Raw genomic sequence first — 27,547 nt, 5'->3', positions numbered from 1 at the left:
GGAAAAGGGGATTTGGCTTACGGATTTTGGAGACTTAAACACTGGGGAGAGGACAGCTTTTACTGCCCCCATTTGACATCTGATGTGGGAGCCTGTGTGACAGGTCTCGCGAGACAACTTCAGGTAGGGTGGGGCAGGTCTCGCAAGACCTCTTCAGGAGGAGAGGGGCAGGGCCAGATGCCCATGTGCACACGCTCTGAATGAGGTCAGTGAGCAGTGAGGTGTCAAACGGAGAGGAATGAGTCCAGATTCTGGTTCCTCATGGATCCTTGGGGGGCTGCTGGCCCTTGCTGTGTGTTTATTAATTTTTAAAAAATGTCCTGTGGTCGGCCTAGTTTCACTTAATGCCTAATAAAGGGAAAAACTGTTCACACAGCACCCCTGGGTCTGACACTGAGCAGCTGAAGTTAGTTAAGATCCTTCACTTTCAGAGATGACAGAGACCAGCAGCCTGGGAAGAAAACAACTTCTTCAGAAGCATGCCATCCCCAGGTGAAAGTGGCAGCTCAACCCCTTATATTAAATAAGACAAAAATCAGGCGAGGAGAGATCAAACCTCCAGGGGAAAAAAAAGCCCAAATTGCATACTTGGCTGCTGAGATTTGCTGTCTAGGAGTCCAGGATTGATGGGTCACTGCCCAACTGTCACGTGCATTTCTGACAGTCCAGACATCTCTCTACATTGTCTCTATATTAACATTCTCCTCATGGTACATCAAACAATGCCTGAGAGATTGGCCAGAGTCTGCAATGAGCTCCCTGGGCCATCAAAATCGGCTTCTGCCCTCCATTTCTCACTCCCATTCCCTGCTTAGATGATCACGCTACAGATTTTTCCTTCAAAGGTCTTGACACCAGGGTCTGTTTTCTCTCCAGTCTTCACTGGCTGGTTAAGACACCCCGTGGTTCTTTAACAGGCCTGGCTTTCCTACCGGCAGAGGACTCGGCCCTGCACAAAGCTCTGGTGACCTTGCTGACATGCCAGGCTTTTTGCGTTAAGATACAACTTCTCAGACTGAAGCCATCTACCAGGCGCGGACTGTGTGATGAGGACGATGAAAGTCTTGAGACATGAGCTTTCTCTCTTCATGTCTGATCTTCACAGAGTTAAGACAGGGAGTCATCAACCCCGTTTTATAGATGGAGAAACTGAGGCTCAGCCCCATTCACTTACCCAGCAAGTAAGCAGTGGAGCCAGGATCTGACTTGCACCTACTGCCAGCCCTGCTTCTTCCATGAGCTACCTTGGATGACCGAGCGCTTATTTTGGGAAGCACCTGACAGCTCCTCGTCCCCTACATGACACAAAGGTCATGGCTTAGAACTGTCAAGTCTCTTCACGATAACTTTTTATTTTTATTATTTTATTTTTCTTTTTTTACTTTTTATTTTGTTTTCTTCACTATAACTTTTTTTTAATTTTATTTTTAAACTTTACATAATTGTATTAGTTTTGGCAAATATCAAAATGAATCTGCCACAGGTATACTTTTTAAAGCGAAGATCTCTACAGTTTCCACCACTTAAGGCAGCATGTTCTGGCAGAAAGTTCATGAGCTTTGGGGACAAACTGAACTTTGGAGACAGACTGAACTAAGCAAGATTTTGGCTTTCTGACTTATAGCGACTCGATCTGGGACAGACCACTCTCTCAGAGCCCACTTTCTCATCTGCAAAATAGGCATGACAGCGCTTCTCTACAAGAGAGCTGGGAAGCTCTACTGAGATCATAAGTAACGAAAGGCTGGTTCTCTCCTCTCCTCTCGTCAGCCAAGGACCCTGAAGGGCAGGCAGGACCACATAGAGGTTCCGTGGGAACCCCAAGCTCCACGACGCTGCAAACGGGTACTTCCTGCCTGTGTGTATCTCTGTTGTTCACCAACCGCCTGCCTAGCAAGTCTGGCCTGTTTCCTCCGATTCACACCTGTATCCTGGCCCAATCTGGGTGACATCTGTTCTGTCTCGATGACAGCTCCGAGGGCAAAATTCCTCCAGCGAGACAAAACCACCCTCCAAGCAACCAGAAGTCTTTTGGTTCTGGAGCTAAACACATTTTGCTAATTCATCCTAACATAGTATTTCTTACACATTATGAGTTTATCAACTAAAGCAATTGTGGAGACTGCAGAAATACAGAAAACATTTGCTATAATTGATACTTGGAGATTGTGACCTTGTAAAACTCTATAAACATATTGCCTGCATGAGAACACACAAAATTAAAATAATTGGGTGAGGTCTGAGGAGTTGTGATTTTCCTTTTTAAAATATTCTTTAATATACACAATTATCGTTCAGTTTATTAAATGAGCATTCTAGAGAAAATCTGCTGAGGATGCTGACTCTTAAGCAGCACGCCCACACAATTCCTGCCCACTGCCCTCATTCTGCCTGTGGGGGCCTTTGAAGGGTTCCACTCAGGGGGCTTGGACCAGCTTCCCCTGGCAGAAAGAACCAACCCAGGCTGGAAGGGGGAATTTCACAGGGACAAAGCCCTGGCTCACCCGGGGAGCTTTCCACACAGCACAGGCAGCTGGCTGCCTCTTCACACTGAGCACACTTCTGGTTGAAGCAGCGAGCCGGCACCGTGCTTCCTCCTATGCAGCCAGAGACAGAGTCAGGCCCGAGCGACAGTAACATGGACAAACTGCTTCTGAGGCTTAGATGGGAGCCAAAGGGTCTTAGCACAAGGCACACTGAACATATACATGTCCTTGGAGAGAGGCGGGTCCATCATTGCAGGCAGGACCAGAGGTCTGGGTGGGCTGAGCATCTAAGGAGAAGCAGGACATCAAGGCCAGTACCCATCACAGGCAATGAGCATCCGTGGAGCCCCCGAGGCCAGGCAGATGGCAGCATGTAGCTCAATGTGGCTTTTCGAAGAGGTATTCAAGATCCGGGGCCCGCAGTCGCTGCTCTTTGTTTTTGTTCTTAGCAAAGTCTCTCAGCAGGGTCATGACTTCGTTTTCAAATATTTCTGGGGCTGGTTTTGCTTCTGTAAGGATGGGCAAAAAGAATTACATTGGTCAGTCAACTGTCAGATATAGAAAGATATAGAACGATCTTTTTTTCTAAAATATTTATTTATTTATTTGACCACACGGGGTCTTAGTTGCAGCACTCAGGATCTTCGATCTTTGTTTCGGCAGGTGGGATCCAGTTCCCTGACCAAGGATCGAATCCATGCCCCCTGCATGGGGAGCACGGAGACTTAGTTACTGGACCTCAAGGAAAATCCCGATGGTATAAGGACCTTAAAACTTGAAACTCTGGCTTGGCCTAAAACCACAGTGGGTACACAGAGCAGCTGCATTCTTTCTCTGGATATACACGCAGCCTGCACCACAGGCTGGCAACCTCCGGCAGCTGGTATTTGTAAAGAGTGCTATTGGAGCAGCTGCTCTCACTTGTTTACATATTGTCCGTGGCTGCTTTTGCGCTACGATGGCAGGGCTGAGCAGTTGCCACAGAGACCATATGGCCACAAGACGACAGCATTTATTATCTGGCCCAGCATTTATTATTTGACAAACACAGCTGACCCCTGGCCTGCCCAGCCTTGGCTGTTCTGTTTTGCTTTGCATTCGGTACTTCAGTTGTTTTTGGAATGTGTTTTTCCTTCTAGTCTATTAATTTCCTGAGGCAAAATTCCTTGGATATTAAGTGAAAGCAACTGATAACTCCAGTAAAATCAAAACATAAAAGAATTTACTGGAAGGCTATAACAGAGGCCCATAAAACTGACATGAACCTGTAGAACCAGATTTGGATGGAGGCAACAAAGGCACCAAGAGCAGACAGGAGGGGATGCCAGCCTCAGGGCAGCAGGAGTCTGGCGGATGCTGCACACCTCCAGCCTTTCTTTCCACCCCCAAGTCTCTCACTTAAGCAAAGCCTCCCATTGGGAAAGCTTGGGTACTAAGCTTTGGAATTACCCTCCTAGCAACACTAAACACAACGTCAGGAGAGGGCATTCCTCAAAACAAAGTCTGATTTTCCCTCATTCGGCACACAGCTGGCATCTGGTAGGCCTGGCGTCTGTTGTTTTGTGTGACCATCAGAGTAAGATCGAGGCGATTTCAGTTTCCCCCTAGAATGCTGAAAACTGGACAGAACACCCCATTCATCCCAACAAGAAAAAGTCAGATAAACTAGAAACATCATAACTTTTTTGAAGTCATTAGAGAGCTGAGGTCACAGGCACCCAAAGAAAATAAAACATAAGGAAAGAAAGGCCCCTCAAAGGAGAAAATGGACATGAACACACATGCTCACTTGAGATAGGGCACAGGAAGAAGGGGCACTGGGCACCATACAAACAGGCAAGAATTTAGCTAAAATTGTTCATCAACTGCTGAAAGCCAAGTGTAGGTGAGCATGAGTGTAAAATCTCTGGGAGCCACAGACACAAGGGGAATCTGCCCCAGGGGGCAGGTTCTTCTCAACAACCCCTCACTGAGTATGCTCATAATGAAGACAGGGTCCAGAGCAGGAGGCTGCAGAAAGCCTCCCTCAGCAATGGAGGCCAGGAGTAGGGGAGCAGAAAAACACAGCCCCCACTCCCCAAAAGCATAAACCCCAGCCTAGTCCTTCTTCTCTACACAACAAAAGCTTCAAGGGTCTGTGAATAGGTCAGTGAGTCCTGTCTCCTACAGGGCACATGTGAGGACCCGCTTGGGTTAGTGGAAGAATAAAAGAAAAAAATCCTCTACCCCTGTGGGACCAGCAGGATCACTGAAAAAAGACCCTCCACCATAACGCATGGTCACAGGGTCGGAAGCTGGACCAGGACAACAGAGAACACCCTCCCCATCTCCCGTCCCCAAACTAACAAGCACCATCTGGAAATCAGTAGGTTTCTGCCTCTGGGGGAGGGCAACACCACGGAGAGCCCTTTCGGGGCACAGAAACACAGGGAAGCGCACATGGTGAGACGTGCTGCCCTGGTGGCTCTGTGGTAAAGGATCCACCTGCCAGTGCAGAAAGCGTGGGTTCAATACCTGGGTCAGAAAGATGCCTGGAGAAGCAAGTGGCAACCCACTCCAGTATTCTTGCCTGGGAAATCACATGGACAGAGGAGTCTGGTGGGTTACAGTCCACTGGGTCTCAAAGAGTCAGATATGACTAAGCACACATGTATGCATATATACTGTAAACCCTAGGGCAATCACTAAAAAAATTATAAAGAGATATAAGAAACCAATGGTGGAGATAAAATGAAATTTTAAATACTCAAAATCCACAGAAGTAGAGGGGGAAGAGAACAAAAAACAGTAGAAATAGAAAACAACAACAACAAAAAGATGGTAAGTTTTAATTCAATCACACTGGTAGTTATATGCAAATGGCCAAAACACACCAATGAAAAGACATAAGATCAGATTAAAAAGAATGACAATATAAGCTATCTATAAGAAGCTCAACTTCAATATAAAGACAAAGATACATTAAAAGACTTCCAGGTTGGCCCTGAATATTTCCCACTCCCCTGTGTACAAGCCCTGTGGAAACTAAGTGGAAATATGGTGTATAATTTCTTGAGAAGGGTCCATTAAAAAATGGAGTGTGCTCTCTTACTCTTTTTCCCTGGCTGAAATATAGACATGACAGATAGAGCCTCAGCAGCCATCTTGAGGTCATGAGGTAGCCAACACGGGGGAGGGTAAAGGAACAAGTCAAGAGGAATCTGGCCTTAATGACTCTGAAACCCCTCTGTACGTTCTGGAGGGCCTAACTCTGAACTTCTGTTATGAGAAAGAAAAACACAGTTCTGTCTTCCTTAAGCCACTGTTGTTTTGGGGTTCTTTTACTCACAGCCAAAGCTAACCCTAACTATACACAGTGAGAATTCATTCCTCACAAAGCTGGCATCAAGAGAGAGACTCCCAAGGACTTCATGCTAGGCAGCCGGAACTGTCTTGTTCCACTTCATTCCTGCCCTGGTGTTTCTTCAACTTTCCCTTTGATGCTAAGAGTTTCCCATACTCTTAGCCTTAGAGAATTTCACTAAATTCTCTTTTTGCTTAAGTTAGACGCAATCAGTTTCTATTGCTTGCAAACAAAGGACCTTAACTCATAAGACAAATTTTGCACATTTTGGAAAAATCTGAAGAGAGGTTGGGTTGAGTGTCTATAAAAGAAAAACAAACTGCCCATGATACCTTTCCAGACTAAATCAGCCCACATCATCCCGTTTTTCACCTTATGCTGCTTATCATGCCTAGTACCTGTAGCCCAGTAGTAAATATCCCAGTCGTTACTGGGTTCATTAATCAGGCGATCGTAGAGGTTCAGCTGTTTCTCTGTCATGTGTTGCAGATGTTCCTTAGCGAAGAGGCTAGAGTCAAGAAAGACAAAGGTGAAAAGGCTGTCTCTAGCCAGAGAGAAGCAACCCCCATTCTCCTCTTCCCCTACCTAAGCAGGATGCAGTTTTCCAGCATTCCCCTCTTTCTGCTCTCATAGAGCAGCCGGGCTCGTTTGGTTTCTATGGATTCATCAGTTCGCTCCTGCCAGGGAGGCAAAGGGATTTCAATCATATCCTTCTGGGAATCTGTTGGGCTGTCACCTCTGTAGCAGCGTCTGCATGATGTCATGCTGAGTGAAGGAGACACTAGGCGGCGCCTTGACACAGCAAGCATCTGAAACAAAAAAGCCACAAACATCTTTTTTTTTTCTTTTTGGCCAAGGCGTGCAGGATCTTAAGCTCCCCAACCACAGATTGAACCCAGGTCCGTCGCAGTGAAAGCCCAAGTCTAACCACTGGACTACCAAGGAACTGCCTCCCATAAGCACCTTTTTAACAAGGATGACCATCCCTGTCATTCACTCAGCACATAAACCAGGTGCAAAATGCATCTTGTCTCCTTTAGACCTTAAGAAGTTACGTTGACTTTATAATAAGTATAGATGGAATTTAATCTTTAAAAACTGTGAACTGTTATATATCTGAAATTTATAAAATATTGTAAGTCAACTACACCTCAATTTAAAAAAAAAGAAATTATGCTGACACTGTCCCCACTTTACAGCTTAGGAAGCTGAGACTCAGAGAGGTTAAATGACTCACCAAGATCACCCAAATATTAAGAATAATTCCTGAGGGTTGGAACCCAACTCTGACTGCAAACATGTTCTTAACCAGTGCCTTCCCAGAAAGTCTCCAATGGAAATATTTTCTTCTTCCCTTGCATTCCCTTCAAATTCTCACAATATGGTCTGCATTCTAGTCACCTGCTTGTGTTAAAATCTGAGCATACAGTGATGGCAGGGTCCCTAACTCCTCAAAGTTTCCCGATATAGAGAAGGGCAAAAACTATCAAGATGCAATGAGAAGGCGGTGACGTCAGCAAGATGGTGTTAACAGGAAGCCCCACACTTTCCTTCTCCTGTGGAGACACCAACTCCCAACACATGGACCAGTTTCCTTTATAAGAAATCCAGAAACCAGCTAAGAGGCTCCTGAACCCTGCTGCGGCTGCTGCTGCTGCTAAGTCGCTTCAGTCGTGTCTGACTCTGTGCGACCCCATAGATAGCAGCCCACCAGGCTCCCCCGTCCCTGGGATTCTCCAGGCAAGAACACTGGAGTGGGTTGCCATTTCCTTCTCCAATGCATGAAAGTGAAAAGTGAAAGTGAAGTCACTCAGTCATGTCTGACTCTTAGCGACCCCATGGACTGCAGCCTACCAGGCTCTTCCATCCACGGGATTTTCCAGGCAAGAGTACTGAAGTGGGGTGCCATTGTCTTCTCCTGAACCCTAGGTGAGCACAAAAACAGCTGCATCACAGCTAGAAAATTCATGGGCCTCATTCACCACAGTCCCTGCCCCTGGCTCAGCCCACTGCAACTGGAGAAAATTCTCAGCCACCGGCTTCTCTCTGGGGAGGGAAAGACTGAAACAGACGTCCAACACATGGCCTTTCACGGGGAGGCCTGGGTGACTAGTTTCCGTCTTGTTTGAATTGAAGTGTGACAGAAAAGGTGCCAGGTTGGGGGCTGCTGAGAACTAGGTGAGGGTTTGGACTAGCACACGCTTACTTGCCATCGCCCCTACCTGTGGCTCAGGACAAAACTAGCAGAAGAAAATCTCCAATTCTTGGCTTTTCCCTGGAGGAAGACTTGGCATGTGTGTCCAATGTTCCAACTTTTTGGGTAGCTGCCTGAAAGACAGGTTTCTTTTTTGCCTGTCTCAGAGCACTAACAGAACCCAGTATACTCTAGATATCTGGGGGTCTCTGCAAACAAAAAGAGCTGGATGGCTTGCTGCTGCTCTGAGGACCCATGGTACAGCAGACAGAGGCCAACAGAAAGAAAAAGGAGCATGCATCCCAAACTCCTGCTTTCCAAGGAGCTGTACAAGAGACTAATTTCCGTCTTGGCCAACCTGCAGCACTCACGGGACCTGGGGTACTCTAGAAGACTGGAATGGGCTGAGAAGAGTTGGGAAGCTTGCGGCAGCTACAGAGAACCTGCAGTGCCATAAACAGACACAAGAGGGAGCCAGAGGTTATGAGCACTTGAAAAAAGCCAGCAAATCCCTTTGGTTGGGAATTTATACGCACAAGTCTAGAGAAGACATTTCCATACAAAAAGTTTGAGAGGCCCCAAGATTCTCTGGCAGAACTGATGCAAAAGATCTTTTCTTGTACAAAGAAAAGACTGGGAGGTGGTTACTTTTTCAAATGCATGGATCTAAGCACAAAGCTCCAAGGTGCATGAGAAAGAGCAAAACAAGGCCTAACCAAAGATACAAAATAAACTTCCAGCAACCAATCCTGGAAACAGACATATATGAATTACCTGACAAATAACTCAAAAAAAGCTGTCATCAAGATGTTCAGTGAGCTGAGGAAAACAACACATAAGCAAAATGAGAATACTGATAGAAAAAAAAATGTTTTTAAATTGGAACTAAAGAATAACAATTTTTGAAAAATTCACCACAGAACTTAAGCAGCATACTTGATCAACCAGAAAAAAAATCAGTGAACATAGTTTACTTGAGACTACTCATTCAGAGGAAGAAAATGAAAAACAAATGAGTGAGATAAGCTTGTGAGACATCACCAACCTGACCAATATAAATACTATGGGAGTCCCAGAAGGAGAAAAGAGAAAGGGGCGGGAAGAGTACTTGAAGGAAAAATGGCTCAAAACTTCCCAAATTGGGGGAAAGAAATGGACATCCAAATTGAAGCAGCAGATGACATTATCCTTATGGCAGAAAGTGAAGAGGAACTAAAGAGCCTCTTGATGAAAGTGAAAGAAGAGCATGAAAAAGCTGGTTTAAAGTTCAACATTCTTTTTAAAAAAACTAAGATCATGGCATCCAGTCCCATCACTTCATGGCAAACACATGGGGAAACAATGGAAACAGTGACAGACTTCTTTCTGGGCTCCAAAATCACTGCAGATGGTGAGTGCAGCCATGAAATTAAGACGCTTGCTCCTTGGAAGAAAAGCTATGACAAACCTAGACAGCATATTAAAAAGCAGAGACATTACTTTGCCAACAAAGGTCTGTATAATCAAAGTTATGGTTTTTCCAGTAGTCATGTATGGACGTGAGAATTGGACCATAAAGAAAGCTGAACGCCGAAAAATTGATGCTTTTGAACTGTGGTGTTGGAGAAGACTCTTGAGAGTCCCTTGGACAGCAAGGAGATCCAATCAGTCAATCCTAAAGGAAATCAATCCTGAATATTCAGGGAAGAACTGATGCTGAAGCTGAAGCTCACCTGATGTGAAGAACTGACTTATTAGAAAAGGCCCTGATGCTGGGAAAGTTTGAAGGCAGGAGGAGAAGGGGCAACAGAGGATAAGATGGTTGAATGGCATCACCGAGTCAATGGACATGAGTTTGAGCAAGCTCTGGGAGCTGGTGATTAACAGGGAAGCCTGGCTTGTTGCAGTCCATGTGGTCACAAAGAGATGGACACTGAGCGACTGAACAAACAAAAAGGAGCCAAAGGACAGTAGATAATAACACAAAAGCATACGAAAGCATAAAGCTCACTGGTAAAAGTAAATTATGACAAACACAGGCTACTGTAACACTGCAATGATGGTAGGTAAATCACGTTTAATTCTGACTTAAAAGTTAAAGACATTTTAAAAAGCTATAAAATATACTAGTGGATACAGAATAAAATATGTCATTGTAATATCAATAACATAAGGTGGGAGTAGTAAAAGAGAAGTTTTCGGATGAGACTGAAGCTATTATCAGCTTAAAATACATTATAAAATGCTTAATGCAAGCCCTATGGTAACCACAAAGGAAACATTTATACACAATAGAAATGAGAAAGGAATCACAGCATGTCTATAGAAAAATATCAATAAAACACAGAAGATGACAGCAAGAGAGGAAAAGGACACAAAGCTACAAAATAGAAAACAATGAACAGAATGGCAACTCTAAGTCCTTCTCTATCAGTAATATTTTAAAGGTAAACAGATTAAACTCCCCAATCAAAAGACACACAGAGACTGAAGGGATTTTTAAAAACCCACAAAATCCAACTATATGCCTTACAAGAAACTCATTTTAGATGCAGGCTGAAAGTGAAAGTGTGAAACACATTCCACTGCAAATAGAAACCAAAAGAGAGCACAGATGGCCCTACTTTCATTAGACAAAATCAACTTTAAGTCAAAAGTATCAAAAGAGATTTTAAAAGGCCATGAAATAATGATGAAAGGGTCAACTCACCAAAAAGCTACAACAATTATACATACAACCAACATCTGAACACCCAAATATATGAAGCAAATATTGACAGACGTGAACGGAGAAATTGCAACACAATAGCTGGGGATTTCAAAAGCCACTTTCAATATGCATAGAACACCCAGAGAGAAGATCAGTAAGGAAGTAGAGGACAGGAACAACACTGTAAGCCAAATGGGCCAAACATACATACACAGAACATTCCACCCAACAGGAGCAGAATACACATTATTTTCAAGCACTCTAAGAATATTCTCCAGGACAGAGAGCATGTTAGGTTACAAAACGAGTTTTAACAAAAAAGATCGAAATCATACAACGCATCTTTTCTGACCACAACAGAATAAAACTAGAAATCAAGAGCACAAAGAAAACTGGAAAATTCACAAATAAGTGAAAATTGAACAACACCCTCACTCTTGAACTGGGTCAAAGGAGAAATCAAAAGGGAATCAGAAAATATCTGGAGACAAAAACACATCACAAAATCATGAAATTGGCAAAGAGCAGTATTAAGAGAAAAATTTACAGTGTTAACAGCCTATATTCAAAACGAAAAAAGATCTTATGAAACCATGTGAAATCACGACAGACACTAGAGAAGATTTAAAAAGAACAGAGAGGCTTAAGAACAGAGACAAAAAGCGCCCAGAAGCTGTCCGGCCAGTACCACCTGCAAATAGGTGAAATCTGAATTGGGTCTCTCACGAAGACTGATGGTTCAACGATATTGCGAGACAAGCACACAGCGGGCTCAGGCCAGGATGGATGTAACCTGAATCTCCTACGTTGCAAGATCAACCTCTCCTTGGGTCTGCCCTTGCCTGGGCTATGTAAGACAGATAGATGCTTCTCTAGGTATCCACAACTTCAGAGGAAAACGAGACACAGTTCCCACCCTGGCCTGCCCAGGAGTCTAGAACCACCCCCTCCCCCCATTCTCCTCACCCGCGCAAGAGCCGGGAAGACAGCGACCACCGCCATTTTTCCCGACCCGCATCAAAGGCCTACAGCCCAGCCACTTCCGGATACTTTCGAACACCAGGGCCTCAGACAGCGGCGCCGAAGACTTGAGCAGGAAGATGCGTCCTCGCGTATGGCGGAAGTGGCTGTGCGTGTGACGCCGGCGGCGGGGGGGGGGCGGGACCTGGGGCCGAGAGCGGTTCGCGCGCTTCGGGCCTAGTCCAGACTCGCCGCCGCCGCCGCCATATTCCCGGTAACGGGGGCGCGCGGCCGGGGGCCGGCTGGGCCGGAAGAGGGCTCGGGGACGGCGCTGAGGCGGGGAGGGGGTCGGTTGAGTTTGCGACAACCGGAGTTGGCGGGCGGCGGGAGGCGCGGGCCTTTGAGGGAGGGGGCCGAGGGCGTCGGGCCGGGTCTGTGGGGAGGGAGCGGGGCGGGCCTAGCCGGGGGCGAGGACTAAGGCCTGGGTGGGGAGCGGAGGTAGCTGGAGCTCCGGGAGCCGCAGGGACTCCTAGCCCGGGCTGCTTGGGGCCTCGGCAGGTGCGGCGGGCTGGGCCTGCGGGCTTCGCCGCGGTCGTTCTTCGCAGCGCCATCCGAGGGCCCGTAGGAGCAGAGGCCTGGACTTTCTCGTCGTGCCACGGGCAGCTGCGGCGCAGCTCCGGTCGGGCCCGAGGGTGATGGGCAGCGAGCCCCGCGAGCCCCGGTGGCCTGGGAGAGCGAGGGGGCGGCGCGAGGCCGGGGGCGGGGCGGAGCGGGTGGGGCCGAGCTCGGACTGCCGGGATGCTGCGTCTCTGGAGACGGGAGGTTGGCAACCAGTGCCCTCCTTCCAGCCCGGGACCCTTATGCCTTGTAACTCTTGCTTCTTTCTGGATACCGCAGTGGCATCTTTCTTGCCTTGTCCGTTCTCCGGGCGCGAGATCTTCCTTCCGAAGCCATGTCAGAAGGAGTTGACTTGATTGATATATACGCTGATGAAGAATTCAATCAGGTGAGGAGTCCTCGGGAACAGTGGGATTTTCCTGTATCAGGCGAGGAATCTCTTGCAGCAAACTTGCAGGGGTCCCAAGCTCTGTCAGTGGTTGAAGATTTGCTCGGCCTGAACACACGTCTGTCAAATCTAAAATCTTCCCTCTAGCACAGACTTTCAAGACATATGCCTATTCCGTTTTATGTCAACTAAAGCCTGCAGGCTTAATTTTAAAACCTTTGATTTAAGAGCAAATAAAAATTAGGTTTAATAGAGTGGTATATCATCAACCTGTGGAACTTGCTCCTCCAGGAAGCCAGAGTTGAACGTCAGTCTCCTGGAAGACTGGCCACATTTAAAAATCAGAATTAGGTGTTCTGTAGCATCTACGAAGGCAATGTTGATACGTGTTCCTTTGAGAGTCTCTCAAATGGCAGCTGGAGAAATGTAGTACCCCTTCCCTCTATAAGGCAGTGCAAGTATGAAAGATAACTTTAACTTTTAATGTTAGTTGTTTTCCAGTTGTTTTCAGCCTGCCTTCTTTCAGAAGTAGCTTGACTCTGGTCTTGAGTAGTCCATAGGCTTTTTAATGTTAGTTTTTTAGTAATAAACTTTATTGATGATGTAATTGGTGGGAGGAGGTAAAGGTATTGGACAAACCAGTTCAGAAGCAGATAGAGACCCACTCACATACTCTTGAGTTCAGTTTGTTGATCTCTTTATGATATGTCAAGAAAATTATACAGTGATCTCCCTTGAAACAATCATCTCATATACAGGTCAATTCAGAAAAGATCTCAAGAATGTTCCAAAGTCTGTATTTAAAACTTAATATCCTGCCTGGATTATTTTCAGCACTATTCTCTTGAGTAAACTGGTTTTTCCCATTTTCATCTTTCAATGGCTATATGTAAGGACCTATAAAGAGGATTTAAAAAACAAAATCAGGCTAGAGAAGGAAAGCGGAGAAGGCAATGACAACCCACTCCAGTACTCTTGCCTGGAAAATTCGATGGATGGAGGAGCCTGGTACTGGTAGGCTGCAGTCCATTGGGTCGCTAAGAGTCAGACACGACTGAGCGACTTCACTTTCACGCATTGGAGAAGGAACTGGCAACCCCCTCCAGTGTTCTTGCCTGGATGATCCCAGGGATGGGGGAGCCTGGCGGGCTGCCACCTATGGGGTCGCACAGAGTCAGACACGACTGCAGCGACTTAGCAGCAGCAGCGGCAGAGAAGGAAAGTGCTCTGATTGGACCCTGACTTTTTTTTTTTAACTTCTATTTTGTACTGGGGTATAGCCTATTAACAATGTTGTGATAGGGAAGGGACTCAGCCACACATGTATCTGTTTTCTGCCAAACGTCACTCATATTCAGGCTGCCATAAAACATTGAGCAGAGTTCCATGTGCTATACAGTATGGACCCTGACTGATGTGAAGCAGCAGACAAGGTTTATATATGCCATTATGTGCCGTTTCTTTCACTTGGCAAAAGTTGATCATTTTCCCATGTCTTCTCAGGCAAACTGCAGTTGTCTACATGTGGCTGCTGCTTAACTTAAATACATGAAAATCTTTCTTTAAATTTCAAATAAGTCAATTATTTATGAATAAAAAGAAAGACTTAGCATATTTAGTTACTATTTACTTTCCTGAATTTTTCATATTTGAATCAAGACTCGTACTACTTTTTATGTTATTCTTTTAAATATAAGATAGCAAGAAAAAAGTCTCCTTTAATTCTTTTCTATTATTAATTTTAAAAACATCGTTTCCCCTTAATTTCATTATCTGTGGGTTGATGACAATACTGCTGATGATTCACTCTGGGAAATGGGTAGAACAGGGTCCTAGACCACAGGTCTAGCCACATGTGGTCTGAGAAGTGAGATTTCATAATCTCTTAAGCAGTATAGCTTGTTGGTCATAGACAAGACAGGTCTCATCCACTGAGTTGTTGGTCTCAACAATTTGATCTCTGGTCTCCTCAGTTAAATAGGACTTTTTTGTGTGTGAAATCAAGTAGATGTTTGTACTGAAACGACAATTTGGTACTTGGTTATGTTGAAGAAAGTATAGATTTTAAATGTTTTATGTCCTGGGGAAAGTCAGGAAAGGGTGCTTTTCCCCCCCACAAATGAGTTAATTTTAGCAAAGCTGGTTTTAGTAGAATTTGGAAGCTGCTGGAGAAGTGGTAAAAGCTCTGTTTGACTGGGATTCTTAGACGTAAGCTTAGATTGAAGGCCAACAGTACAGATTGTGTTTTAGAATGTTACAGGAATGTTACTAATTCACCCCAACTTACCCCTCCCTGCACAAGAACCTTGTCATGTGTACTTTGCTCCCCAGGGGAAATAAGCACTGTTCCTAGATGGAACCCTGTGGTGCCGACTCCAGATATGTTACAGTGTGTGCTGCAGAATCGTCTTTTGCAGAGCTGCTTCGCTCCTGTTACAGAGGGAAACTTGGAGTTCTTAGGGTCTCTCTCAGGCTGAGGAGAGCAACTCGGAAAGTGACTGAAAGCTGCCGTCCCTGCTGAGTGTTTGGTCTCTTTTCTGTTTCTAGTGCTGAGACGGGCGCTTTGCACAGTATGCTCAGTTTCCTCAGCAAATAGTTACTGAGCTACTTCTGTTTGCTAGGCATCGTATTAGAACTAGTGAGATAAAAGGGGGAAGATGGATTTGTGTGCTCAAGAGGTTCCTTTCCTGGTGGTCAACAGCAATGGACGGTGATAGGGAAGGAGAGTGAAGTGAGAATTGTGGAAATAGTAATCACAAAGCCAAGAGCATTGAGCTTTGGTTACAGTTACAAGAAAATTAAGTCACATAGGTTGCTTTAAGAAAAAGCTTTATTACTGTGTCTTCCCTGGTGGCTCAAACAGTAAAGAATCTGCCTGCAATGCAGGAGGCCTGGGTTCGATCCCTGGGTCAGAAGATCCCCTGGAGAAGGGAATGGAAACCCACTCCAGTATTCTTGCCTGGAGAATTCCATGCACAGAGGAGCCTGGTTGGCTGAAGTTCATGGTGTCACAAAAGAGTCAGACATGACTGAGTGACTAACGCTTTAGATATCAGGAAAGGGCTGGCAAGTAGGAACATTGAGCATTCAGGTGGGGAAGTTCTTATTTAAATTCAAAATCGTGCAAGTTCTCTTTTGTAAACCAAGAAGCTTCCTGAGACAATCACAGCTATTCCTCTGCTATAAAATGGAAACTTCTCTCTGGTATTAATTTAGTATTAAATACATCTTTTCTAATCTCCTTGAAATGAAATCCTTAACACCAATGCCTGTAAAATACTGTATTTTTCACTTAATTTGTAGAATTAGATTTTGCTTTAGCTGCATAAATAATCAGCTCACTTGGTAATCAGAAAAACCTCAGGTCCTTACCTCTTTTCTTGTCTTAGCCCCTTGATGTTGCTAGAAGATTTAGATGCAAGTACATCTTGATAACATTATTTCTTCAACAAAATCTTCAACAGAATCCTCAATAGGTCTGCCTTATGCATCAGAACAGTTCCTCCAAAATTCTTTGAACTGAGGTTCTGTGGCCCAGAGAGACCATTTGAATCTTGTGACAATTTTGCATTCCTTGAATCCTTTTGTATTTCTTAAAGTGGTAAAATAATCCATACACCAGAGTCTTCTGGGATTGGGACTGTCATATTCTCTAAGGAACCCCGAAAGAGTAGATTGTTCACTGAGGCTTACGGTATGGGAAATTTCCTGGTGATAACCTTTGATCTCTGAGCTGCCCATGTCTGCATGTTAACTACTCAGTTATCAGCAATAGTCTTTGTATTAAAACGTTTCAACATGCATCTCTGAATCATAGATCATGGAAAGAATGCCACTTTGGTTCCACTGACCGTACAAGATTGTGAGTTTCCTTATTTAAGTTCCATTTCACAATCCTTGATTAATTATAAAAAAAAAAAAAAAAAGTTATCCTGGTTTGAAGTAGTGTTGTTTTAGGGTTAGAGGATTGAAGAGGATCAAGTGGTTTCTAGGTCTTTTCTACACCTTGAACCATAAGAGCAAGTCATATGTAGTGCATGAATAAATAAATGATTTGTCTAGAGTTATGATTGTTTGAGACTTAGACTGTCAAATATTTTACACACAAAATATTGAGTTACTAGCTGTGACTTTCTTCACCTTTTAAATTCATTATCCACCCTGTACTCTCCAGTGTTAGCAGCTCCCCATCATACTCATCTTTTTTTATGCAAGGTCCTTATTTATAGATTTGACTACCTAAGATAGTCTTCTTGTGTTTATTTACCTCCCTGATTCTTTTTCAGGCTCTTCTCTTTCTGAGATTTTTACAAGGTTCAAGCTCTTTTCCTTTGGGCTTCTTAACAGTATCTGTAACATTTAAAGTTATTTACATTATCTTGCTGTGGATGTTCTTCCCTTTTACTTCAGATAAACTGAGAAACTATAAGATTGTTTCCAAAAGTTTCTGTTGGTATGTAGGTCTAAGAATGTATTTTGTAGTGAGTCCTCTAGTTGCACTCCAGAATCAGGAATTCTTGTGATGGATTTGAAGGGAGAAAGTTACTGCAGCTTCCGCACCTGAGGTGCATTAGGAGAGATGATTCACCTTCAAGGAACTAAGCAAGTTGCCAAATAAGGTTCTTTTTTTATTCCCTTTGTATGGATCTTTATTCCCATTTTTAAAAGACAGCAATGACATGAATGAGCTATAGTGTCCCTAAAACACTCCAATGTCTCCTTGTATCTGTTTTTTGGCAGTTTCATCTTTAGCACTGTTTGGATGTTTAGACTATTACCTGGGGGGTGGCGGGGGGAAACAACTTGTCTGATCCTTAAAAGATCCTCTCTAAGATAATAACACTGAAAACTCTGAAACATTAAGTTCCCTTAATAGTAGTTCTTATGATTTTAGGAGTTTTGATATGTGTTACCTTGGTCTGCTATAATACTAAAAATGGGCTGACTTATAAACAACAAATTTATTTCTCACAGTTCCAGAGGCTAAAAGACTGAGATCAGGTTTGTGTTCTGGTGAGCAGCCTCTTCCAGTTGCAGCCTCTGCCAGCTTGTATCCTCACATGATGGAGAGCAGAGCAAGCAAGCTCTAATTCTTACAAGGGCACTAATACATTTCATAGGCTCCACCCTCAAGACCTCATCTCATTTTAATTACCTCTCAAAGGCCCCGCCTCCTAATACCATCACACTGGGGAACAGTGTTTCAATGTGGGTGTGTGTGCTCAGTCATTTCTGACTCTTTGTGACCCTATGGACTCCTCTGTTCATGGGACTCTCTAGGAAAGAATACTGGAGTCGGTTGCCATGCCATCCTCCAAGGGATCTTCCCAACCCAGGGATTGAACCTGTCTGTGTCTTCTGCATTGGCAGGTAGATTCTTTACCACTGTGCCACCTGGGAAACCCTTCAAGGAGGTGTGTTGCGGGGCGCGGGGGGGCCACATTCAGTCTATAACAGTAATATATAACACAGACAAAAAGTGTATCTCACCTATCTTCCAGAATGCACGTTCATATTCTAAATGGTTAGTGTAATACAGCTTTATGATATGGGTGCTTGTTCTGTTTCCTGAGCTTTATGTTTTAGAAAACTTTGACTGCTTTTGTATATCATTAGATATCTCTGGTATTGTTCAGAGATGTTTCTTATATAAACGTCATGGTAATGTGTTGGATCTGCACGTCATGCACTAGAACGTTTAAAGGAAAATCCCCCAATTATTCACTTCCTTTTTATTTTATTTATTTTTTGATGGTTAATAGAAAGATGGGATTATATACTGTGAGCTTTAGAGCGTTATTAAGTAGAATAGTAAGTTTTGTGTAACTCTTGATTTTGGAAATAGTGTAAGATGTTGAAAATTTCATTGGTATAAATGTGGTCTTGGGAAGCTGGCTTCCTGATGACAATAGCAGATGTATCTCTGTGCATTCTTGCTGTGCTGTGCTTAGTCTCTCAGTCGTGTCTGACTCTTTGCAACCCCATGGACTGCAGTCCAACAGGCTCTTCTGTCCTTGGGGATTCTCTAGGCAAGAATACTGGAATGGGTTGCCATGCCCTCCTCCAGGGGATATTCCCAACCCAGGAATTGAACCGAGCTCTCCCATGTGTTGCAGGCGGATTCTTTACTGACTGAGCCACCAGGGAAGCCCTGTGCATTCTTAGTGTGCTTGTTTAATTGTCCTGTACATTTTGAGTCTCACGGTTGATTAAAGCTAGAAACACTACAGACTCCTAATAGGGTCTTAAGAGAAACACCTACATAAACATAATTTTTAAAATTGTTTTACATGGGGAAGTTTTTTGAGTATGACAGGAAGTTTTTGTATGTTTTACAAAGTATTTGACTGTGGATTGTAAGTAAATGCGAGTAAAATAGAATAAACAAAATGAAAGGTTTTCAAACCCACCTTTGCCAATGCCTCGTCTCTTAGGACCCAGAATTCAACAACACAGATCAGATTGACCTGTATGATGACGTGTTGACAGCCACTTCACAGCCCTCAGATGACAGAAGCAGCAGCACTGAGCCACCTCCTCCTGTTCGCCAGGAGCCATCTCCCAAGCCCAATAACAAGACCCCTGCAATTCTGTACACCTACAGTGGCCTGCGCAATAGGCGAGCTGCTGTCTATGTGGGCAGTTTCTCCTGGGTGAGCATGGGTAACCAAAAAGGCTTGGGTGGGCTGGAGGGAGAGCACTGGGAGGTGATGGCATTTTCAGAAACCACTGTTGCACTGTTTTGTGCTCTGATGGGGTTGGATTTCTTTTTCCTGGGATCAGGTTGGATTGATCTCTGAAAGAGAACTATCCTGAGGACGTACTGGTGCCGAAGAAAGCAATGATTAAGTGGGTAGTTGCTTTTTCTGCCATCTTGTTACCGCCCCTGACCCTGGGGCTTTATGTCTACCAGGGTCATCTGTGGGATGAGATTTCAGAGTGAACACCTTGAACTCTTGGTGGTCATTAGATGGTCCTGTGATAATGATGGGTGAGAGGGAGCAAAGACCTTGATAGCTGTAGTACACTCGGGGTAGGTGGTGATTGTTGTTTTGCAAAAGTTATTGTGTGACATGTTTTGGGGCTGGTGATGGGAGGTTTTTTCCAAGTTAAGAATTGTATATACTGAGGGGGAAGTTGTTGACAGTGATCAACTCTGGCCTGTCAGATCTCCAACTAAAAGCTGCTAGTAATCAGTGTTTGAACTGATGATCCACATGGCAGTCAGAGTTAAAATAGGTTTTAATATTCTTAGTTTCAGATACGGGGATTGGGGCAGAGGTGGGTGGTTTGCAGTTCTGTCTGGGTGAGGACAATATTAAAACCTGCTCTCATTGACATCCTGATGGCCTTCTGGGTTTCCTTTGGGGGGTCGTGGTTATGACTAGACTCCTAGGTTTGGGGGAAGGGTTTGGGACATTCTGGGGGAGGGGGTATACCTCTTGACATTTCTTCCTTTTCCATCTTGCCGGCCCCAGTGGACCACAGACCAGCAGCTGATCCAGGTTATTCGCTCTATAGGAGTCTATGATGTGGTGGAGTTGAAATTTGCAGAGAATCGAGCAAATGGCCAGTCTAAAGGGTGAGGTCTGGATTTAAGAAGCCCCTTTTAGTTTGTAACCATTGGGATAACAGATCTGTACTGTTACTTTGGCCCTGTAATTTAATCCCTCCCACCCTGGCCCAGTTTACTGCCTTGGTTTTGACAAACCACCTTAGAATGGGGACCTCGTTGTGAGGTAGGGGAACATCCATCCATTGAAGGGCAAAGAAAGCTGGTTTCTAATTTGAAATAAATGGTAACATTTTAGGCTGACACTTTTTGTTGTTGATAGTTTTGTATATATAATATAAGCAGGGTATCCTTTGCTTTACCAAAAGTGGAAGAGAATTTCTGTGTTTCTCTCTTGATTGTTTAGTAGATCTCACACATTTTTAATTTTTCTTCCTCAAGGTATGCTGAGGTGGTGGTAGCCTCTGAAAACTCTGTCCACAAATTATTGGAACTTCTGCCAGGAAAAGTTCTTAATGGAGAAAAAGTGGATGTGAGGCCGGCCACCCGGCAGAACCTGTCACAGTTTGAGGCACAGGCTCGGAAACGTGAGTGCGTCCGAGTCCCAAGAGGGGGTACGTGGAGACCATCTGTATGAAAGGGGGGTATTTTGTGGGTTTGTTTTCTGTGCTGTAGGCTTGGTCTACATTGTGGAGGAGTTTGAGGGAGGGTGGTAGTGATTATGGGTGGCAGCATGGCAGTGGGTGAGCTAAAAGTGAGACTTGTGTGCCAGGAGTCAGGTAGTTCAGGTTATGCATTTTTGCTGCTAACTCATGTGGCCTTGGGCAAGTCACTTTACTGTTTAGGGCCTACTTCCCCATTTGAACTGGACACAGTGTATAAAGTTCCTGTCACCTCTGAATTATGTGTTTACTATTTAAAAAATCAGTATATAGCAAATGGACTTACTTGTAAGACATGTTTCTCTATCAAATACTAAACAACCACAGTAAAATACAAATATGGTTACATAAAGATGGCTGTAATCTTGTTGTAAACATACATTGGAAGGTACTCTTTAAGGAATCGACTGAAAGAAATGCTGGAGAGTAAAAATTTAACAGTGTTTTTCCAGCATTGACCAGGGGGGTTGGGTACCCTTTTGATTACCTGCTATTTTAGTTTGCTTGGCAAGTGTTTCCCATTAGTAAAGGATGTTGCATCATGCCACATTAGCCTGATGATGGTATGCCTTAAGCTCACGTTATTCCCTTTATTCTGACCCCGTTCTCACCAAGCCATCTTCTGATACTAATTTGGTTTCCCAACTAGGGTCTCCTACTGGGAAGAGAATGCACTGACCAGGTGACACGAGTATTCCAGTCTGCTTGGCAGTTGTATTTCTCATTGTAAATCACAAAATTGGCATTCTGGTTTAAGAATCAGTCTCTTGTGAATTTGAATAGTGTGAATCAATCTCCTAGGGTCCAGTCACCCCTGGGCCACTGTTAAAATCAGTGTCTGAACCTGTGAAACCTGGGAACCAGCTTTGGATTGTCATGACCTCACAAGGTGCAGCTACCCTGCAAGGCCCTGCCTGAAACAGCCAACTGCCATTACTTGCCTCTTACTACATTGGGGGTGATGGCAAAGTTTTGTTACCTACTTTCTGTAACTGCTTAAGTCCTTTTCTCAAAACAGTGCCTTGTGTTGATTGAGTAGTCTACTGGGACCTTGGATAGATTGATTGAAGGTGGAAATATGGTCACTTAACTCTTGCATAGGAATAGCTATGTTCTTATAACTAGATTGAGAGCCTAGATGGAAGTGTTGTGAGCTCCTATTGCTCTGTATTAGAAGACACAACTTTTTTCCTTGATAACATGAATTTTCAGAGTCCATTCTGTTTCAGAGTCTTTGTATGATTCAGCCCTCTTCTGACTTCCGTAAGATGTATAATTTTACATTTATATTGAACACCTAATTGTCCTAGCACCACTGGGCTGTTTACTCCTGGGTTTTACCTTTCTTTGCTGGAATGATGATGGTGATTGAATTGTTTTTCTGCTCTGTCATGTTGATATAGTTGGACCCTGTTAACTCACTCAGTACAGCTGGTTGACATAGTCTGCTTAAAAATGGTTGCTACTCTTGGGACTTGTAGCCATAGCTACCAAAAAAAAAAAAAGAAAAAAACCTTTGCTGATGTGGGAACAGGAGCTGGGGAGGTAGCTAACTTTCAGGGGATTACACTTGCTAGTATTCTTTCTTCAGTTTGAGAGAACTCAGGGAAGAAGCAAGTTGCCATATGTGTGAGACATGAAAAGCACGAGAATGCTGGGGTAGGCACTGGTGATATACTACATTAGAGAAACCAAGGTGGTTGCCAAAGGGATTAATTCCACTTAATGCTTTCATCGGGAGTTAGGGTTTACTAACAAGTTTTTGTTTAAGGAGCACTCTTCTTTTCTCCTCTTCACACTTGTCTCCTAATGGCATCGTTTTACATCCAAGACTCCCAAGGCCATGTGATCACATTCTTCTGTTGGATTTCATATCAACCAGGCTGAGAGTAGACTATTAAATTGGAAAAAGGGAACAAGTTTAACCCAAGTGACTCAACGGTATCACAGCCATGTTTCCAGCAGTATGCAGACATGTTTTGAGTCCATTTTGCACAATGATATAACCACTGAACCATGATCATGTTCCTAGAAGGCTGCCCTGTGGGGTAGAGGGTTTGGACTGTTGAAATATAGTAGGAATTTCCCAGATTTCAGACATATTTTGTACCAAGCTTTTGCAAGGAGTCCCTGATGTCAGCTGTGTGCCATCTGCTCATTCTATGGGCTGATCTCATATGACCCCTGGTAGCTCACACAGTAAAGCGTTTGCCTACAATGTGGGAGACCTGAGTTCGATCCCTGGGTCGGGAAGATCCCCTGGAGCAGGAAATGGCAACCCCCTCCAATATTCTTGCCTGGAAAATCCCATGGACTGAGGAGCCTGGTAGGCTACAGTCCATGGGGTCGCAAAGAGTGGGACACGACTGAGCGACTTCACTTTTTTGGCTTATCTCCCACTTTCTCTCATTTAACTTCTAGTCTTCCACTTTTTGTTCTGTGTCTCTTCCTCATCCCAGTTACCAGTTTTGGTACTTGGATGGAAGAAGTGTTGTTCATGCCCTGCCTGTCCCTCCTTTCCTCCAAATTTACTGGCCAAAGTGCCAAGGCAAAGAGAAAATTTCAAATAGATAGCAGGATAGAAAAGGGTAACTACTACAAGCCCAAGGAAAGAGTCCCTGAACTCCTACCAGAGAAAATGAGATTTTTAATCTGCTTGAATCCAGCTAAACAGTAATGAACATATTTCAGCACTGTCATTTTTCTCGTGGGTTATTAAGAACCTTCTGCATTTAAAAACAGAAAACAAATTTAAGGATAATTTAAATGTGAAGCACTGAGAGTTCTAGATAAAGAGAATTCTTTAGCACACAGAATTTAGGGTGGTACTGCTTCCTGGGTTTATGTCTGAACTAGGCTGCCTCTTACCTTTCTGAGGCAGTAGGTGATTTTACCTTCTTCCTCAGCCACCTGTCACCTTCCTTAGTGTGGTGTCAGATGACTCTTGCTGACGGATGAACTTGTCCCATGGTTATGTTTAAGACTTGGGCAGTAACGGTAATTCTTTTTTCTTCATAGGAATACCTCCACGGGCCCACTCCCGAGATTCTAGTGATTCTGCTGATGGACGGGCCACACCCTCTGAGAACCTTGTGCCCTCATCTGCCCGTGTGGATAAGCCCCCCAGTGTGCTGCCCTACTTTAATCGCCCTCCTTCAGCCCTTCCCCTGATGGGTCTGCCCCCACCCCCCATTCCACCCCCACCACCTCTCTCCTCAAGCTTTGGGGTCCCTCCTCCTCCTCCTGGCATCCACTACCAGCATCTCATGCCCCCTCCTCCTCGATTACCTCCTCATCTGGCTGTACCCCCCCCTGGGGCCATCCCACCTGCCCTTCACCTCAATCCAGCCTTCTTCCCCCCACCAAATGCCACAGTGGGGCCTCCACCAGATACTTACATGAAGGCCTCAGCACCCTATAACCACCATGGCAGGTAAGGACTATCTTGTTCCTTTCAAATCTGAGCCAGGCATAGCAGGGTAGACAGTGTGTTAAGTTTGTTTTCTTCTCCCCAAGGAAGTAAGTGAGCACTGAACTATTATTTTCTTTTTCCCTTATGGAAATTCTGTTGTCATAGTATTGAGTCCTGGGAAATAGTTAACTACCTGTTAGAGAATGTTTTTATTTGGTATTTTGTTTGCATCTTAACCTCTCACCCAAACTGTGTCCTTTGTATCCCCTTTTCAGGTGGTTGATTAAGTTGAGTGCTCTGAGTCACTGTTATGAGTGCTACGAGTGTCTAGCACTATGGGGTCGTGCCAGAATTATAAAAGTATACCACATAAATCCTGTCTTTAGAGAACATGAACATAGAAAACATGTGAACAGGCTTAGAATCATTTCAGACAGCATACAGGAGAGTGTAATTAAATAGCATAGTACTCTAGAGGATGGTAAGATAACGCTGGGTATGGGCAGTCAGGAGTGATCTTGTCTCTGTATTTCTGTGTGCAGCCGAGATTCGGGCCCTCCGCCCTCTACAGTGAGTGAAGCAGAATTTGAAGACATCATGAAGCGGAACAGAGCAATTTCCAGCAGTGCCATTTCCAAAGCTGTATCTGGAGCCAGTGCAGGTAACTCATCCTTAGCTTTGCTGCCTTCTCCTTACTTTTAGTTTTGTCATTTCCATTGGTAAGAAATCCAAGATAAAATTGGAGCACTGGTACATTTTGAAAATCAATAATAACCTGCTTTTGGGCTTTTGGGGAGCTCCACTGAGACTATTTATTTAGCCTGTATCTAGACCTGCCCCATGAAAGCCAACTTGATGCGTAGAATATAAATAACTAATACTATCTCATTGTGGTGTTTCCTGCCTCCTGGAAATCTTGATCTCAGTGGTTGATCACTGGGTCTAGTGTCTGGGTACACCTTGAGTTTTTAGGACTGATGATGATGGTTGATATGGAATCCGATTATATTTGAGGATTGAGGCAGAGCTGATGGCCTCCATGTAGCCTGTCCTGGAAAGAGGCAAATCTATTGGGTGTCATCTTAAGGCATGATACACCCTTACAGCTAACTTTTGCCCTGCTGTCAGTATTAAGTGGGCAGAACCAGAAGCCATGCTTTTGAGAGCTGAGGAAATAGAATCTTTGCTTCCTAAGAGAAGAGTATATAGAGTTCTGATCCAAGTTTCACATTATAACACTAATCATATTCACTTTCTTCCTGTGAGTTTCCCACATGAATGTAGATATAGATTGTCATATCTAAGAAATAACTGTTTTCATCCATTTTCCATAATTTCTCTTTACTACGAAATCTGAATGCAGAGTAAAGACAGAAAGCATGTATATATTCTCTCTGTTTTCCACCGGAAATCTTCAATGACATCTGAATAAATCTCTTTAAGTTAAAAAGTTAGGTATGCTCGTCGTAGCAAGTCAGATACACAGTGTAAGGAAAAACAGTCATTGTTCTCCACCAGTTCCTTCACATTGAGATGATCAGTAACTGAACCTCTGTCTCCTCCCTTTGTTTTGTTCTCATTTCAGTCATTCAAACCACAGATATCTATTGACTGCCTACAAAACAGGCAAAAATTCCCTCCCCTGGTCGAGCCAAAATCCCAGCATTCCTTGGCCTCCACAGAACTGCAGCTCCTCCACAATCTGTTTCATTCTTTACTACCCTGCACGAGGAAGCTGCTGGTTCTGTCACTGGCCCCTGCCTGGTTTCATGCTTTCCTTGCATTATCTTGTCCTTAAGGCTCTTGCAATGCAAGAAAGCTTTAGTTAGGAAGTATGCAGGTCCCCACCCCAACCACTAGCCGTGAGTCTGAGTATCGCTCAGATGGTGAAGGAAGGAGCTAGTTCTTCATGGCAGCAAAATTTAAAAGTGTGTGTGTGTGTGTATGCACACAACATAACGTGTTTTAACTATATGTTACTTCTGTGCATATACATGTTTGGTTATAGATTACAAATAATTCAGACAGAACTGTGCAGTGTTAATAAATGAAAGACTTCTGTACAAGAACTGTCAGTAAGACTACCATGCATCTGAAGTTTCTGTCCTTCAGGGTTGTTTTTTTTTTTTTTTTTTGCATATAGCATCATATATGTATAATTTTGATATGGAATACTGTTTCACAGCTTTTCAACAATATTCTGATCATCTATTATACCAGCTAACACCTAACATTTATTGAGCCCTTACTGTGTGCCTGGCACTGTGCTTAAGTGCTTTACATGGATCGCTTTGTTTATATCCAGATTTATTACCTTATGCTTTTTAACAACTATGGAATATTCTGTAGAACCGATGTTCCTTAATTTATATAGTCAGACCCTATTGAAGGAACTTTTAAGTTGTTTCTGATTCTTTAATAAAACAAATGATGCTAAAACAAACATGGTTTAAATTATACACTTGTGAGCAGAAGTTGAAAATTTTTAGAATTGCTAGGTCAAAAAGTGTGCACATTGTTTATTATAATGGGTGTTGTCAAATAGCCTGCAGACAATGACATGCCAGTTTATACATCCATTAGCAGTATCTGAGAGCATCTGTCTGATTCCAGACCATTGGAATATTGGTTCCATACAGTTTTATACTTGCCGCTTCTGCCTCATCCACTATACTGTGGTTCTGTGGGACAGCTAGTTACTCTTGGTGTGTGTCCTCCTGAGTTCTCCTTTTCATCAGTTAGTTTACTCCCTCTGCTTATCCTTGGCCTTTCCCATCCATCCCCTGTCAGGGGATTACAGTGACGCGATTGAGACGCTGCTCACAGCCATTGCTGTTATCAAACAGTCCCGGGTCGCCAATGATGAACGTTGCCGTGTCCTCATCTCCTCTCTTAAGGACTGTCTTCATGGCATTGAAGCCAAGTCTTACAGTGTGGGTGCCAGCGGGAGCTCGTCCAGGTGAGTTGATAATTGCTCCAGCGACAGCTAGCCCTGAGCAGCATTTTTCCAGGGGTTGGCAGGGGAAGGAAAGGAACACAGGTATCAGGCAAGGACCTGGCTGAAAGAGCAGACCTAGCCCTCGTGCCTTTAGGGGGAAGAAATTGATCAAATGTTTACATTAATAAATGTTGTAATGTCTGAAATCTGTGTTGGGTGAGGCAATGGGCTTATTTAGGATGGAAGACCAACATAGTTAAGAACGTGGGCTTTGGAGCCATACATTCTTGGATTTGAATTCTGCTCCTAACTATCTGTGTGACCTTGAATGTGAAAGTTACTCA

General features: G+C 44.0%; 3 protein-coding genes across 8 annotated transcripts in view; 1 reads left to right on the top strand and 2 right to left on the bottom strand.

Moving 5' to 3' along the window:
* Positions 1 to 2,253: 2,253 nt before the first annotated feature.
* Positions 2,254 to 11,838, bottom strand: SDHAF2 (succinate dehydrogenase complex assembly factor 2). 2 transcript variants are annotated; one of them, XM_061406573.1, is made up of 5 exons: positions 11,679 to 11,767; positions 8,052 to 8,157; positions 6,415 to 6,638; positions 6,228 to 6,337; positions 2,254 to 2,995 (listed from the first exon to the last, which is right to left on the bottom strand). In XM_061406573.1, exons 3-5 carry the CDS (start codon positions 6,636 to 6,638, stop codon positions 2,865 to 2,867), a joined length of 465 nt encoding a protein of 154 aa, XP_061262557.1. In that variant the 5' UTR covers positions 8,052 to 8,157; positions 11,679 to 11,767; the 3' UTR covers positions 2,254 to 2,864. The 2 variants fall into 2 exon arrangements, with proteins under 2 accessions (XP_061262557.1, XP_061262556.1); XM_061406572.1 differs by lacking the exon at positions 8,052 to 8,157 and having other exon boundaries at positions 11,679 to 11,838.
* An 18-nt stretch (positions 11,839 to 11,856) lies between these two features.
* The window catches only part of CPSF7 (cleavage and polyadenylation specific factor 7), a 22,793-nt gene continuing 7,102 nt past the window's right edge, over positions 11,857 to 27,547 (top strand). For 2 of the 5 annotated variants that reach the window (XM_061406554.1, XM_061406557.1), the window contains exons 1-8: positions 11,857 to 11,946; positions 12,570 to 12,678; positions 19,113 to 19,331; positions 20,157 to 20,260; positions 20,633 to 20,805; positions 23,872 to 24,286; positions 24,808 to 24,926; positions 27,056 to 27,224. In XM_061406554.1, coding sequence (XP_061262538.1) covers positions 12,625 to 12,678; positions 19,113 to 19,331; positions 20,157 to 20,260; positions 20,633 to 20,805; positions 23,872 to 24,286; positions 24,808 to 24,926; positions 27,056 to 27,224 — 1,253 coding nt within the window. In that variant the 5' untranslated portion in view covers positions 11,857 to 11,946; positions 12,570 to 12,624. Of the gene's footprint in view, positions 12,020 to 12,569; positions 12,679 to 19,112; positions 19,332 to 20,156; positions 20,261 to 20,632; positions 20,806 to 23,871; positions 24,287 to 24,807; positions 24,927 to 27,055; positions 27,225 to 27,547 lie in introns of all 5 variants that reach the window. The other 3 variants (XM_061406558.1, XM_061406556.1, XM_061406559.1) reach the window with 3 other exon arrangements.
* TMEM216 (transmembrane protein 216) overlaps positions 22,613 to 27,547 on the bottom strand; it is a 19,700-nt gene continuing 14,765 nt past the window's right edge. Inside the window, exon 5 of the mRNA XM_061406570.1 lies at positions 22,613 to 22,747. Within this exon, the coding sequence (XP_061262554.1) occupies positions 22,723 to 22,747 (25 nt within the window). The 3' untranslated portion in view covers positions 22,613 to 22,722. The remainder of the gene's footprint in view (positions 22,748 to 27,547) is intronic.

This window comes from Bos javanicus, chromosome 29, assembly GCF_032452875.1.
Source record: "Bos javanicus breed banteng chromosome 29, ARS-OSU_banteng_1.0, whole genome shotgun sequence".
NCBI lineage: Eukaryota > Metazoa > Chordata > Mammalia > Artiodactyla > Bovidae > Bos > Bos javanicus.
This window is presented reverse-complemented; position numbering and strand designations above follow the sequence as displayed.

Excerpts from the sequence above, each read along its gene's own strand:
- SDHAF2 (XM_061406572.1), bottom strand. The coding sequence starts at position 11,714 with ATGGCGGTGGTCGCTGTCTTCCCGGCTCTTGCGCGG. Across the intron at positions 6,338-6,414 it reads GAAAACTGCATCCTGCTTAG|CCTCTTCGCTAAGGAACATC; the intron begins GTAGGGGAAGAG and ends TCTTGACTCTAG. Across the intron at positions 2,996-6,227 it reads TATTTACTACTGGGCTACAG|AAGCAAAACCAGCCCCAGAA; the intron begins GTACTAGGCATG and ends CCATCCTTACAG.